The sequence below is a fragment of the Salmo trutta genome, chromosome 14 (assembly GCF_901001165.1).
Source record: "Salmo trutta chromosome 14, fSalTru1.1, whole genome shotgun sequence".
NCBI classification, from domain to species: Eukaryota; Metazoa; Chordata; class Actinopteri; order Salmoniformes; family Salmonidae; genus Salmo; species Salmo trutta.
This window is the reverse complement of record NC_042970.1, coordinates 33162186-33175315: the sequence shown is the minus strand read 5'-3', so window position 1 is coordinate 33175315 and position 13130 is coordinate 33162186. Positions and strand designations below refer to the sequence as shown.

The following is a 13130-nucleotide window of genomic DNA, read 5'->3' as shown; positions in this document are numbered from 1 at the left end:
TTCTGAACTTGATAAATGTATTCCTCTGTGTGTGTGGTGTGTGTGTGTTCTGTACTTGATAAATGTATTCCTCTGTGTGTGTGGTGTGTGTGTTGCGCTCGCGTGTGTCTGTGTGTGTTCACCAGGGCTCTCCAGGTGGCAAAGGAGGCAGGGGAGATAAGGTGAATATTGTGAATATTATTATTAGATTATTATATTTTGCATCATGCTCTCTCTCTCTCTGTCCACAGCATTCTGCTCATGTAAAATAGTGAATCAAATTGACATGCCTGACTAGTGAGTCCTACTCTCAATATATTTCAGGGTGAATTGGGGCTGCAAGGTGGCAAAGGAGAAAAGGTATGAATTTTAATGTGTGATGAGTAATATTGTTTGTGTGCTCATGCGTGGTAGAATAATGTGGAGAATCGCAGAAAAAGAGCAAAGGAGAGACAATGAGAATAAAACCGTTAAAATAAAAAAGTAGTGAAAATAATTACAAAAAAACGACATATACTGCTCTGCCTAACAGTGATGTTGTCCCCTTTCAGGGTGATACTCTCCTGGTGGGAGGACCTACAGGAGAGAAAGGAAATAAAGGAGAGACGGTGAATGACCCTCTCTACCTTAAATACCCCACAACACTTATTATTGACTAATCTAATAAACAATTGATCACAAAAATACCTCAGAGCACCAAGTATTGACTATGACACTACTAATCTCTCTGTGCGTCTGTGTGTGTGCATGTGCAGAATGGTCATTTACAACTGTTGTTCTCTTCTTTATCAGGGTGACCGAGGGCCCAAAGGGGTGCAGGGGGAGAAAGGCTTGAAAGGCAATGACGGCCCAGCTGGGGAGCAGGTGAGGTTGGTCTTGACAATGACACCATTGGAGTTTTCAAGGGCATAAACAGATCTGGGAGCAGTCTATTAATAACAGGTGTGTGTGTGTGTGTGTGTGTGTGTGTGTGTGTGTGTGTGTGTGTGTGTGTGTGTGTGTGTGTGTGTGTGTGTGTGTGTGTGTGTGTGTGTGTGTGTGCGCGCATGTCTCCACAGGGTCTGAGGGGTGAGCCAGGAGACAGGGGCTCTACAGGGTTCCAGGGAGCCAGAGGTCCAGGAGGACAGAAGGTGACTACATGACCTGATCTGTGTCAATGCTTTCATCAAAACTGCTGTGTCATCTATGTCAGAACCAATGGCATCAATAGTCAATCAATATTCATCAATGTCATAATGTCCTCTGTGTATTATGGATGACATTGCACACAGTTTTCCCACCCATCGTGTGAGAATATATTATCACACAACAGTGTACCCTGTGAAAAATGCAAAAAAAATGCAATGTTTTAATGGGTTTGTCTTTGTGTCTGAAGGGAGAGGCGGGACAGCCTGGTGTACCTGGAGAATCAGTGAGTCTCCCATTTCACCCTCAGTTATGAAAACAATGTGTACTTTTTCCTGACCACATGAACTAAAAATCTCTATGATAGCCTATAACTAGGATCCAAAGTTCTTCCTGGTCTGGTCACATGGTCAGGAAAAACTCCTGGCCCCATGACTAACTCCCCATTTACTCTCCTGTTGGTGGATAAAAGCCTCTGGTCGATTGTGTGTGTTCTCCCAGGGTACACCAGGAAAAGATGGAATGCCAGGCTTTAGAGGGGATAAGGGAGACGTGGGAATAACTGGAATGCGGGGAATTAAGGTTTGTACGCACGTGTGTTTGTGTGTGTGTGTGCAGCGCGATGTATCTTATTTGTGTACGTGTCTGGCACTAAACGTGAAGAAGTTTAGTGCCAACCTTGAGATGCCCTCTAAGCGACTGCCAGCCTCCCAGATGATGCCACTGGGTCATAACGCTGCAATGGTTCCAAATTGACGTCACGTTGTGGAGGATTAGTTGAAATTCAGATGGAAATTGATTTTCATCCTCATATATTCTATAAATACCTTTAATGACTGTTGGAAATATAACTACTGTGTTTCTCTGGCATTCTGACAGACTAATTGCAGAACCCTCTAACCTTCCTACTGTGTGAATCACTGTCCTCTTAAGTAGAGACAAAGTGTGTCTGAGGAAAACTTTGAGATGTGTTCTGTGTTTTCTTCACATGACCTTGCCACACTAACGGCAATATAATCACAGCATGATAATCTGGGTTTAGAAATGACTAATCCAGACAGCACAATATCTGCCAGCCCACTCAGTCTCACCATGCTATCAAACCCCCTCAATTTCCTCTTATCTGTCACTTGCTATTATTCTCCACAAATCACCCAGTTAGTCATCCTTTAATCCATCCAGGATTCAGCGATCGCAATTTTTTTGCTAAATCAACAATATCCTGCATATTATGCGAAGGCTTGCGAATTTGACCGATCATTGCGCGTTTTGTGCATAAAGCAGTCAAATCATTGCAATATTATTGCAAAAAAAAGACCCATCAACACAGTACAAATACAGGGCTTGTGTTTTCAACCAATCACACACATTTACTGCATGATATGGTTCAATCAAGCCACACGTCAACAAACTTTTTTTCCCTCGTCAGCTCATTTTTGCAATACATTTGTCAAAATCATAACATTGTCATATTTTTTTCCTGCAAACATTTTCAAGTATTTTTTCTTGCAAATATCACCAAAAAATCCTGTGAAATCCTGGATGGACTGCTTTAAGTCTTTTAAGACTGAAACTGTTCATGATCAAACATGATCCAACTCAGGTCTGCTGGTCACTGTGACAAGCCCATGTTGACCCCCACTCAACACAGACCGGATCTGACCAGCTGGTTGTTATTGGCAACCATCTGATTGAAAGTTGTTATTGATGAGTCACTTGGTGAATGAGGGGTTGTGTGCATTAGGCTGGGTTTTCTTGGCAGCTGAAAGGATTGTAAAATCTATCTATAAGCTTTCTTTCATTCTGAATTGGCAGTTTGGAGCAGTTTGTCCCACTTTGACTGACAGGGTCCCTCATCTGGCTCTCTGACTAACTAACTAACTGATCGTTTCCAGGGCGACCGAGGATCAAAGGGGGCGTGTGGATCAGACGGACCGAAAGGAGAAAAGGTACAGTGGGAGAGAGAGAAGGAGGGATGAGGAGGGGAGAGGGGAAGAAATGACAGGAAGTTCAATTTAATCAACTTTATTTATCCAGAGGAGCCATTATTGTAGTTGCATGGTAAGTTTTATAATGAAAGTCTTTCATAACCACTGTAACTATGACCTCTCTCACTTTAGTTGTTAATGAGAACATTTTATAAGATTAACAGTAGGGGATGCACCATGCTGTGTCTTTCTAATGACCTGGCTCTGTGTGTGTTCAGGGAGATTCAGGGATCCATGGGAGGTCAGGGTTGCCTGGAAGGAAAGGTGAGCAGGTAAGAATTATCCCATGAAGTACACTATAACCTAATGTTTAAAGGGCTCTGAACAGTACACCATTGTCTGATATCTGGAATTTTGTATTACAACTGTATTTTCAGCCTTATCAGCAAAGGGTAGACATGTTACCAGGTATTGTACCTGTGTGTTTCAGGGAGACTTGGGGCCTCCAGGGGCCATTGGAACCCCTGGCAAGGAGGGACTGATCGGCCCCAAGGTATTTGTCTTTGTATGGTGTCTGTGTGTACTTAATTGTGTGTGTATCAAGAGAACTGTGTGTTAATGTGTTACTTAATCTCTGTGTGTTTGTAGGGTGACCGAGGCATTGATGGAGTACTAGGACCCAAAGGAACGCAGGGAGAGAAGGGCGAAAGGGTGAGTCTTTAACCACAATTGAATCCACTCATGAAGTGCAGATCGGCACTAATACTCTGAATGTGACCACAGCCAAACCGCAAGCTGACCACTGACTGTAGATGTAGGGGAGAGTGGGGTAGGTTGAGCCAATGGGGTAGGTTGAGCCACCCTTGTTTCTAGGAAACCATACACAAAATGATTCATTTGACCAAATATTTAGGAAGAATAATTTCATGGGGTCTGTGAAGGAATAAACCACATGGAAAAAGTGGTAAACAGATTTTACCAAGTCAAATGAATTCATTGTGTTAGAGGTTTCATGATGCTTGTATCTAAACCAAAGTAAATATTTTTAAGATTGTTCAATACATCAGGTAGGGTCTCTATAAGCTTCAATATGAGGCTCTAAACCTAGCATGAAAGTGCATCTTTGTAGCTGTGTGGGCTAATTTCGTAAAAATGTTTGCCTTGGGGTAAGTTGAGCCTTTGGCCATGGGGTAAGTTGAGCCAATGGCAAGTTACGGCATTATCACTGGAATATGAGGTAACAACAGGGCCTGGCCTATGTTAAAAGTGTTTAAAAAAGTACAAAGTGTTTCTTAGGTGTTAAGCCTGTGTTAAAAGATGCTTAAAATGATTAAAAGACAAAAAAGCGAATGTGATTGTTTTCAATTGTGTTTGGGAAATAAAGACAGACATGGTTTTAAAAAGTGTTACGAACCGGCTCAGGATTCGTAACAAAAGGGAGACAACGTGGAGACAAGGTGTATCAAAAATATATATTTATTAAATAAAGCAACTAAGAAGATAACAATGGCATGTGTAATCAGTAATCAGTAGTGTAAGTGAGTGTGTTGCATACTTGAATGTAATAATGCAGAGTGTTGAAAGGTGCCAAAGCAAATAACCAAGAAAACCATAAAACTACACAACCAAAAACAATAAGGTGTCTGTGTGGAGAGAGTCTTCCCAATGAATGGGGAAGAGGTCCCTTTATCCTGGGAAACACCTGAGCCCAGGTGTTTCCCATTCATCTGACGACCCTTCCAACTCCGCCCACCGGCCTCCTAATAAAGAAACAAGAACAAGAGAGAATACGGCAGACAGAGTGGGAGGGTCGTCACACCCCCCCCCATAAAACCGGGGACCAACAAGGGCCCCGGAACAACACACCAGCCTCTGCGTCCCAAATCTACAAGAGGTTACATGTGCACCTTCCACTTGCCCCAGCCAACCTCCTTCTCCCCAGACCTCAGCAACCTTTGTGTACAGGAAGCAACTTTTAAGAGGAAAGAAGAAAACGAGACCAGGAGGGAACAGACAGGAACGACAGAACACGACAACCCCAAATTGACACAAACCTCTGCGTCCCAAATTGACACAAGCCTCTGCGTCCCAAATTGACACAAACCTCTGCGTCTCAAATTTACAAGAGGTTACATGTTCACCTTCCACTTGCCCCAACCAACCTCCTTCTCCCCAGTCCTCAGCAACCTTTATATATAAGGGAAGCAACATTTAAGAGGAAAGGAGAACACAAGACTAGGAGGGAACAGACAGGAAAGTTAGAACATGACAACCCCCAACAATGATCACTCACATAACACTCAGGAACAGGGCACACAAGAGACCACATTAACTACCAACGCAAACAACCTTTTCCAACGATTCATAGTCCTAAACTCATAACGAATACGAGTACAGACTAGAGGAAGTAATAAAGGCAAAAATGTCATATGCCCTACTCGTCAGTGGCACCTGCCAATGGCACAATAACCGTTCAAATTTGCTCACAACTTAGCTGCGCCGACTTGATCAACGCCATCCTCCATCTGAGGAAGAGGAAATTAATCCGGCTTAGTAACTCCGTTTACATTACGGTGGTCCGTTCCATCCGTTTTACTGACCAAGATACAGGGAGAAACCCAACTAGAGAAAGAAGGCTCTGCTATCTTACTCTCCAGCATGTACCTGACCTCAGCATCCAGACAACGCAGTTTCTCTACAGAGACTCTATAGAACCCCTGACGAATGGGGTCAGCATTTCCAGTGTCAATATCATGTTCTATCAAGTTTGTACATGTAGGTGTCACAGAAAACAATCCTGGAATTTTCCGAATCAGAACAACCAGCTCTTTCCGCCCATCAACAGGTAGCTGAGTGAAAGGGCCATCCAAAATATCCAGTGTCTCAGAATTTTTTAATCTACCCTGCAGTATGCAATCATCGGGACTAGGAACATTTTTTTCCTCATGCACAGACCTAGTATTAACAGAACCAAGGGAAGCAACGTTATCAGCCAAACGAACAGGTTTACCGTCCCCTATAGACACCCACTTTCTCATCAGAACATCCTCTTGGGGAAAATAACCATATGCGACATCTCCCAACTGTTCCACAGGCACAATTTGGTCACGCAACTCTTCTAATGTGTGGTCCATCCGTGGCGCATTGTTTAGATCGGAGATGAGTACAGACAACGGAATAACAGGGAAAACAGCGAGAGACTTCTTTGTGGTATTCACATTTACCGGAGCAGGGACCAGGTCACCATGGCTCATAGACCGCATCACTGTACCCCCAGAGAACACCGCTGGGAACCTCTGCTCACTCTCATCAGGAATCCCTACAAGTGACGATTTAGTGGAAACCACTAGAGATGGAAACACAACAGGCCACACACACTCGCCAGCCAAGTTATTCCCAAGGATAACGTCGATACCCTCAATAGGCAACGAAGGACGCACCCCCACAACAACCTCACCTTTCACCAGTCCACAATCCAACATTAGTCTATGCAATGGAACTGACAGATTATTCAAACCTATTCCCCTAATTAGAACACTATTCCCAGAATCAGTCTCAGCAGAGAAGGGTAACACAGATTCCAACACAAACGATTCCGAGGCACCTGTGTCTCGTAGGATCTTCACTGGCACTAGGTTCTTACTTCCTAACATAGACACAAAACCCTCTGTAACAAAAGGTAAATAGCCTGGGTCAATATGAACTTTCACATGGCCCTGGGCCTGAGACAATGTTTCAGGAGTAAACTGATGTGAAACAGACGCCGCTAACGCCGTAGGCCTAGATTTAACGTTATCACACGTACTGAATTTACCCCTAGACCTGAGAACCGGACATTCATTTTTCCAATGACCTGAGCCGTGACAGTAGTGACACTCTTGACCAAAGTCAGTTTTACCACGGGAATCAGGCTCAACCCTAGTTGAATAAAACTCTGCCCGTGAACCAGAGTATCTCTGTGAGCGTGGTTCAAATCTCTCCGAACGCCCCCACTCACTCCAAGTACGTGGTTCTACAAAAACACTTTTGTGAGTCAAAACATATTCGTCTGCCAAAACCGCAGCTTCAGCGACAGTCTTTACTTTGCGTTCGTTAATATACGTCGCTATATAATCAGGGATTGTGTCCTTAAATTGCTCTAGCATAATCAGATCACACAGCCCTTGAAAAGTCATAACCGCAGAGGCGGAACACCAGCGATTAAACTGTGAAGATAATTTTCGCGCAAACTCAACATGAGTCTGCTTATCATCCCTTTCTAAAGTTCTAAATCGTTGGCGGTAAGCCTCAGGAACCAATTCGTAAATCTGTAACACCGCCGTTTTAACCTTATCATAAATGACACTGTCGGCTACACTAAGAGCTGAATATGCTTCCTGCGCTTTACCAGTCAGCACACATTGCAACATCAAAGCGCGATCAGAATCAGGCCAACTCCTAGCGTTAGCAACACGCTCAAACAACAAAAAGAATGTCTCAGGATCCTTTTCATTAAACTGAGGCAACAACCGTAAATTCCCAACAATGTCAAATGTGTCCGGGGCACGACCAAAAGAGGAACGATTCCTAAGTAATTCTGGGTCACCTTCCCAGAGCAAACTCTCTCCTGAGAGCTTTCCTTCCCTAACCAACTCTAGTCGCTCTTGTTGCAGCTTGATTTTAGCACGCTCGATATCCTGTTTAAATTCCAATTCCTTTTCATATTTCAACCGATCTGCACGCTCCTTATCCTGTTTAAATTCCAATTCCTTTTCATATTTTAACTGATCAGCAGCCAATTCCTTTTCATATTTTAACTGATCAGCAGCCAATTCCTTTTCATATTTCAACCGATCTGCACGCTCCTTATCCTGTTTAAATTCCAATTCCTTTTCATATTTTATACGATCGTACTCTAGCTTCTCACGATCGTGCTCTTGCTGTAACAGAAGCAGCTCTTTCTGCTGTTCAAAAAGAAGATTACTAGGACTAACCGATGGAGCGGTAATTGTGACATATCGGGGAGACGGCGAGTCCTCAGCAGAGGCTGCCCCAGTGGTAACGTCAAGAATACCACTCTCCATCAGATTGGCCTTCACTATTAACCTAATGGAATTTTTTAGACGTTTATCACTAATTTCAATTTTGTAGTGTTCAGCAACCTTCAACAGCTGTTCTTTAGTACATAAGTCTAACAGTTCCTCTGATGGAAAGCGAATGAACTCGTCTACATTAGACGCCATAGTCAGAGAGAGAGAGGAAAGGGAGAGAAAAAAAAAAATCTCACTCAACCCCTCTGAGCACACCAGACCACAACAAGAGAAAAAACAATCACACTGATACCACAGAAAAGAGATGAGATATGGAGCTTCCCCAAAACCTACAATAACTCAACCCTAGTCTTCATGCAGATTTGCGGTGGGTAATTATGCACTGTAGCCCGCTGGCGAGGAAGTAACCCCCCAGCACGCTGGTAGATTCCACCAAGCCACGGATGTGCTCCCGAGACAACTGCTCAATCCACAGACACCACACAAAAATAACAAACATTAACAATGCCCAACATATTCCAAAATGAAACACGTCGCTAAGCCTATCAGGGGAAAAAGACTATAGCTCCAGGTAGTAAGTTTCACTACCCTATCCAAATCTCCCACCGAGGTACACAGCTGATTCTACTCACCTCAGACCAATGTTCCAACAGCGAGTACAACAAGTGTTTCCAGGCTGGGCAGAGGCCTGAAAACTAACCAATGTACTCTCTCCAACGCAGCACACAAACAAAACCAACAAAGACAACCAGTACTGAGCACCAAACTCAAACTAACAAACAAAGCACCTCAAGTTAACATACCTCCACGTTTTCTCCCAAACACAAGTTCAAGATCCCGGATGAGCCCCCACTTGTTACGAACCGGCTCAGGATTCGTAACAAAAGGGAGACAACGTGGAGACAAGGTGTATCAAAAATATATATTTATTAAATAAAGCAACTAAGAAGATAACAATGGCATGTGTAATCAGTAATCAGTAGTGTAAGTGAGTGTGTTGCATACTTGAATGTAATAATGCAGAGTGTTGAAAGGTGCCAAAGCAAATAACCAAGAAAACCATAAAACTACACAACCAAAAACAATAAGGTGTCTGTGTGGAGAGAGTCTTCCCAATGAATGGGGAAGAGGTCCCTTTATCCTGGGAAACACCTGAGCCCAGGTGTTTCCCATTCATCTGACGACCCTTCCAACTCCGCCCACCGGCCTCCTAATAAAGAAACAAGAACAAGAGAGAATACGGCAGACAGAGTGGGAGGGTCGTCACAAAAGGTAGTGGTAATATTTAATTTAGTACAGAAATTTGTGGGCTGCTTAACTTACCCTGTCCCGCGGATCAACTTAAACCTTACACGGGATAAGTTGTGCCAAGTGCAAGCTATGTTTTCAAAACTGTAATTTTACCATTCATTCTGATTATTTCCAGGGATACACAACATCTTGAAATATATGTAGATATCTTTGTTAGAAAGAATGCGATATTATCCTTGACGGAGTGATGCTGAATATAAAATCTCTCTCAACTTACCCCACTCTCCCCTGCTGTATATAAAGTCTGATGAAAACAACTGGTTGTAAATAGTATCTGACTGTGGCTCCCTTCCTCTACCTCTTCCTCTCTATAGGGCCCCTCGGGTATCCCTGGTCCTCCGGGCCCCACAGGAGTGGACGGGGCCTCTGGACTGACAGGGCCTCAGGGGCCCGCTGGAGCTAAGGGCCCAGAAGGGCTCCAAGGACAGAAGGTACTCACTTCCTTTGTTTGTTGATGCCACCTAGTTATGTTGTTGTAAATTAAACATGGTCAACGTGATTGTTGTTGTTGTCAGGGGGAGAGGGGGCCTATTGGTCCTGCCAAGATTGGTCCACGTGGTATCCCAGGTATACCAGGAGAAAGAGGCGGGCAGGTGAGTGTCACCATTCTACTGTGTGGTATGTCTGCTCATAGAGTATCTGACTGCAACTGTCCCCCAATAACTCCCTCAAACTGGTTTAGAACAGACACAGCTCTGACACTGGGGGCCTTTTACTAAACATTATGCACTATATGGAACATTTGGGGACATCAACATAAAATGTAGAAAAGGGTCAAATACAAGTTTTTGTGAAAAGGTTTTGTAAAGAAATTATATATTTAACCCCTGAAAAAAACAGCTGTTGTTCCTTTCCAGTGCTTATTTCTGGTCCTTTGAGCCAGATAGGTACCCAGTGCGTAGTACATCTGACCTTGGGGTTGTATAGCTATTAGTTTGCCCAATTGCTCTGAGAACAGTGTCTTTATGTCAGTCATGTGCTGTGTGTTCTAATACCTGTCTCTGCTGCAGGGCGAGTTGGGTCTAGATGGAGCCAAGGGAGACAGAGGAGAGCCAGGCTTGACGGTCAGTGCTTCACCTTGGCCTAAAGGGCCCAAATCTGCAGGTTCTACCACCAACCTGCCCACACACACATGCACACACAACCACACACACACATGCACAAACACACACACACACATTATAATGTAGTCATGTCTCTCTGCCTGTCCCTTACTCTCCTCCTCTTCCCCTCTGGCTCTCTGTGGCAGGAGGATGAGATTCGTGCATACGTCCGCACAGAGATGAGCCAACACTGTGGTAAGTCTTAAAGTCACCTGCCAAAAACACAATGTCCCAATCTAACATGCTGGTGTTCTCAGTTGAACTTCAGTTCATCATCATCATCATCATCATCAAGTGAAACAAGTAATGCTGCTAACACATGTCTATTGAACATAATGCACCACGGAGTGTTATGCACATCCTCATCCATCTAGAACCTCTCAGTGCTGTTGACTGAAAGAGAGAGTAACATTCTATTTTCTCCTCCCTTCTCTCTTTGTCTTTCAGCTTGTGGAGGTGAGTGGGCTCTGTCTGACACGGTCTGACACGTGGACTAGGTGGTTTAAGGGCTGTAGCAATAGTTAGCTTTGACATGAACTATTCAATTAGATTAGCTTTATTATTAGTTGTATGTACTCAATGTGTTTTTGGTTCTGACGTGTTCGTACTATATGTAGTCTTGGTTTTGTTGTCATGTGGTGTGGTCCATGTAGGTGTTCTACTCAGTGCTTGAAGTGGGCCAGTACAGAACTGACCTGTACAGAATATTGGCTCTAAAATATGAGTATCGGCAACTAAATATAAATAGTACCGGCACCCAAAATGAGAACCGGTACCTATTTCAGTCCACTTCAAGCACTGGCTGTAGTGTATGTTCTCATGTGTGTGTATATGTTAGTGTGTGTGGCTGCCTGTGGGTTTCGGTGGTGTCTGGTTGTTATGTTTGTGTTTTACTGACCAACCTGGATGTCCTGTTGTTTTTATGTTCCTGGACCCTCTTCCTTCCCCCCCTGTCCCCTGTTCCGGCCCGGCTCTCAGGTATTGTTGTGACAGAAACCCTGCCCAGCCCCAGGGTACGTCCTGCTCCAGAGCAACAGCTGGCCCGGAAGGGCAAGCAGGGCAAGGACGGTGAGTGTGTCCATCCATCCGTCCAACTGTCCTTCTATCCCTCATCACTCCTCTTGTCTGTCTGCCTGTTTGTTTGTATGTCTGTCTGTGTCCATTGGTCTGTCCGTCTGTCTGTCTCTGTCTGTGTCCGTCGGTCTGTCTTAACAAACAGCCCAGGGGGATGCTGTGAACACTGTTTTCTCATCAATAATCTCTGAACATTAGGAATAATATGTCTGTCCATGACAGTTTTGCACACTTTTTAACTCTGCGTTCTGTCTGATTTTTAAAGTTAGGGGGTTTGTAAGTGGGGGTATTCCAGCTGAATAAAGGCCTTCGCCGTTCCTTGGTGGACTGAGCCCTTGGTGAAAGTCCAGCGTTGTGCTGTAGGAGTTGCGGTGGTCAGTGAGGGGTCGGGGGTTAGGTTTGTGACCGTTGTGGCGGCCCCTGCCCTGTGATATGTTGTAGGGCGGGAGCTGCGTGTAGTGGTGAACACCAACGACCCCGACTACGAACACTTCTACTCTATAGAGAGTTACGACGACCCCATGGCCATGGAGCAGAGCATCCACCTGACTCCCACTGCCAATCAGAGCCATGGTACGTCACACACGCACACCCTTAACCTTGGATCCAACCTCACACACTGAGGTCAGTCTAACACACAAACTCAACCTTGTATCCCTCTCACATACCCAGCCCAACCATCCACTTAACTAACCTTCAAGTACTAAACCCAGTCCCACACTAAGACCAACCCTGTTTCCCCTTCACACTCTGCCCTCAACATGCAGCTTCCTGGGTGTCTCTGTTGTGTTGATAGTGTGTTTGTATGTGTTGTGTACATTGGTCTGTTTCTAACCTGAGATACATGGGTATTTATAACAGCCTTGCAAATCTCTCATTTCCAACAATGGGGGATTTACATGAATTGTTCAATTATGTGCATGTTTCTCAAGTTAGGATTGTATTTGTTTGTGTTAATGTGTCAGAAGTGTTTCTGTTTTGTGTTGTTAGTGTGCTTATTACAGTATGTCTGTTGATAAATGTTCATGTTTGTTGTATGATTACGTGTCGGCAGGTGAGAGAGTCACTGTTGACCCTCTGAAAACAAAGAGGCCCAGGAGAGAGGTCAAAGGGGAAGGTAAACCCGCCCACTTCCTCCTCTCCACTACTGGGGTGTTTCAAGGGCTTACTCCACCACCCCATCTCTGCATGTCATGGGCTTCTCCAGCGTGATGGTTATTGATGTTCTGAAGAACACACATACACACTTGCAGAAGAAATATCCCAAATAATCAATTGAGATTTATTTTTATTTCTGTCGATAACAAATCAAAACACCAAAGAGAGAGCAGTTTATTTTGTATGGCCTTCGTCTCAATCCACCGCATCCACCAATGTCGGCCTTCTGCGTCTGCGGTGGAAGGTGACCGAGCTACAGCGGTGTTTGTCAGACCAGGAGGCATCCAGAAAATCAGTCTTCTCACGAAAACGTCTGTAGTGTCTGAGCGGTTTGGCATCAAAACTAATGTGAACACTCTCATGAACACGTACATTGTTTTGCTCTAGAACACCTAAGACTCGTGTGACGGTAGCCCGGTACC

General features: G+C 44.3%; 1 protein-coding gene across 6 annotated transcripts in view; it reads left to right on the top strand.

Moving 5' to 3' along the window:
- The window catches only part of LOC115207873 (collagen alpha-1(VII) chain), a 103453-nt gene that overhangs the window by 87198 nt on the left and 3125 nt on the right, over positions 1–13130 (top strand). For 4 of the 6 annotated variants that reach the window (XM_029775397.1, XM_029775398.1, XM_029775396.1 and 1 more), the window contains 19 exons: positions 126–161; positions 304–339; positions 531–587; positions 772–843; positions 1038–1109; positions 1355–1390; positions 1606–1686; positions 3000–3053; positions 3311–3364; positions 3523–3585; positions 3681–3743; positions 9688–9804; positions 9889–9966; positions 10384–10437; positions 10623–10671; positions 10924–10932; positions 11455–11544; positions 11992–12123; positions 12605–12667. In XM_029775397.1, coding sequence (XP_029631257.1) covers positions 126–161; positions 304–339; positions 531–587; positions 772–843; positions 1038–1109; positions 1355–1390; positions 1606–1686; positions 3000–3053; positions 3311–3364; positions 3523–3585; positions 3681–3743; positions 9688–9804; positions 9889–9966; positions 10384–10437; positions 10623–10671; positions 10924–10932; positions 11455–11544; positions 11992–12123; positions 12605–12667 — 1216 coding nt within the window. The remainder of the gene's footprint in view (positions 1–125; positions 162–303; positions 340–530; positions 588–771; positions 844–1037; positions 1110–1354; positions 1391–1605; positions 1687–2999; positions 3054–3310; positions 3365–3522; positions 3586–3680; positions 3744–9687; positions 9805–9888; positions 9967–10383; positions 10438–10622; positions 10672–10923; positions 10933–11454; positions 11545–11991; positions 12124–12604; positions 12668–13130) is intronic. The other 2 variants (XM_029775400.1, XM_029775399.1) reach the window with 2 other exon arrangements.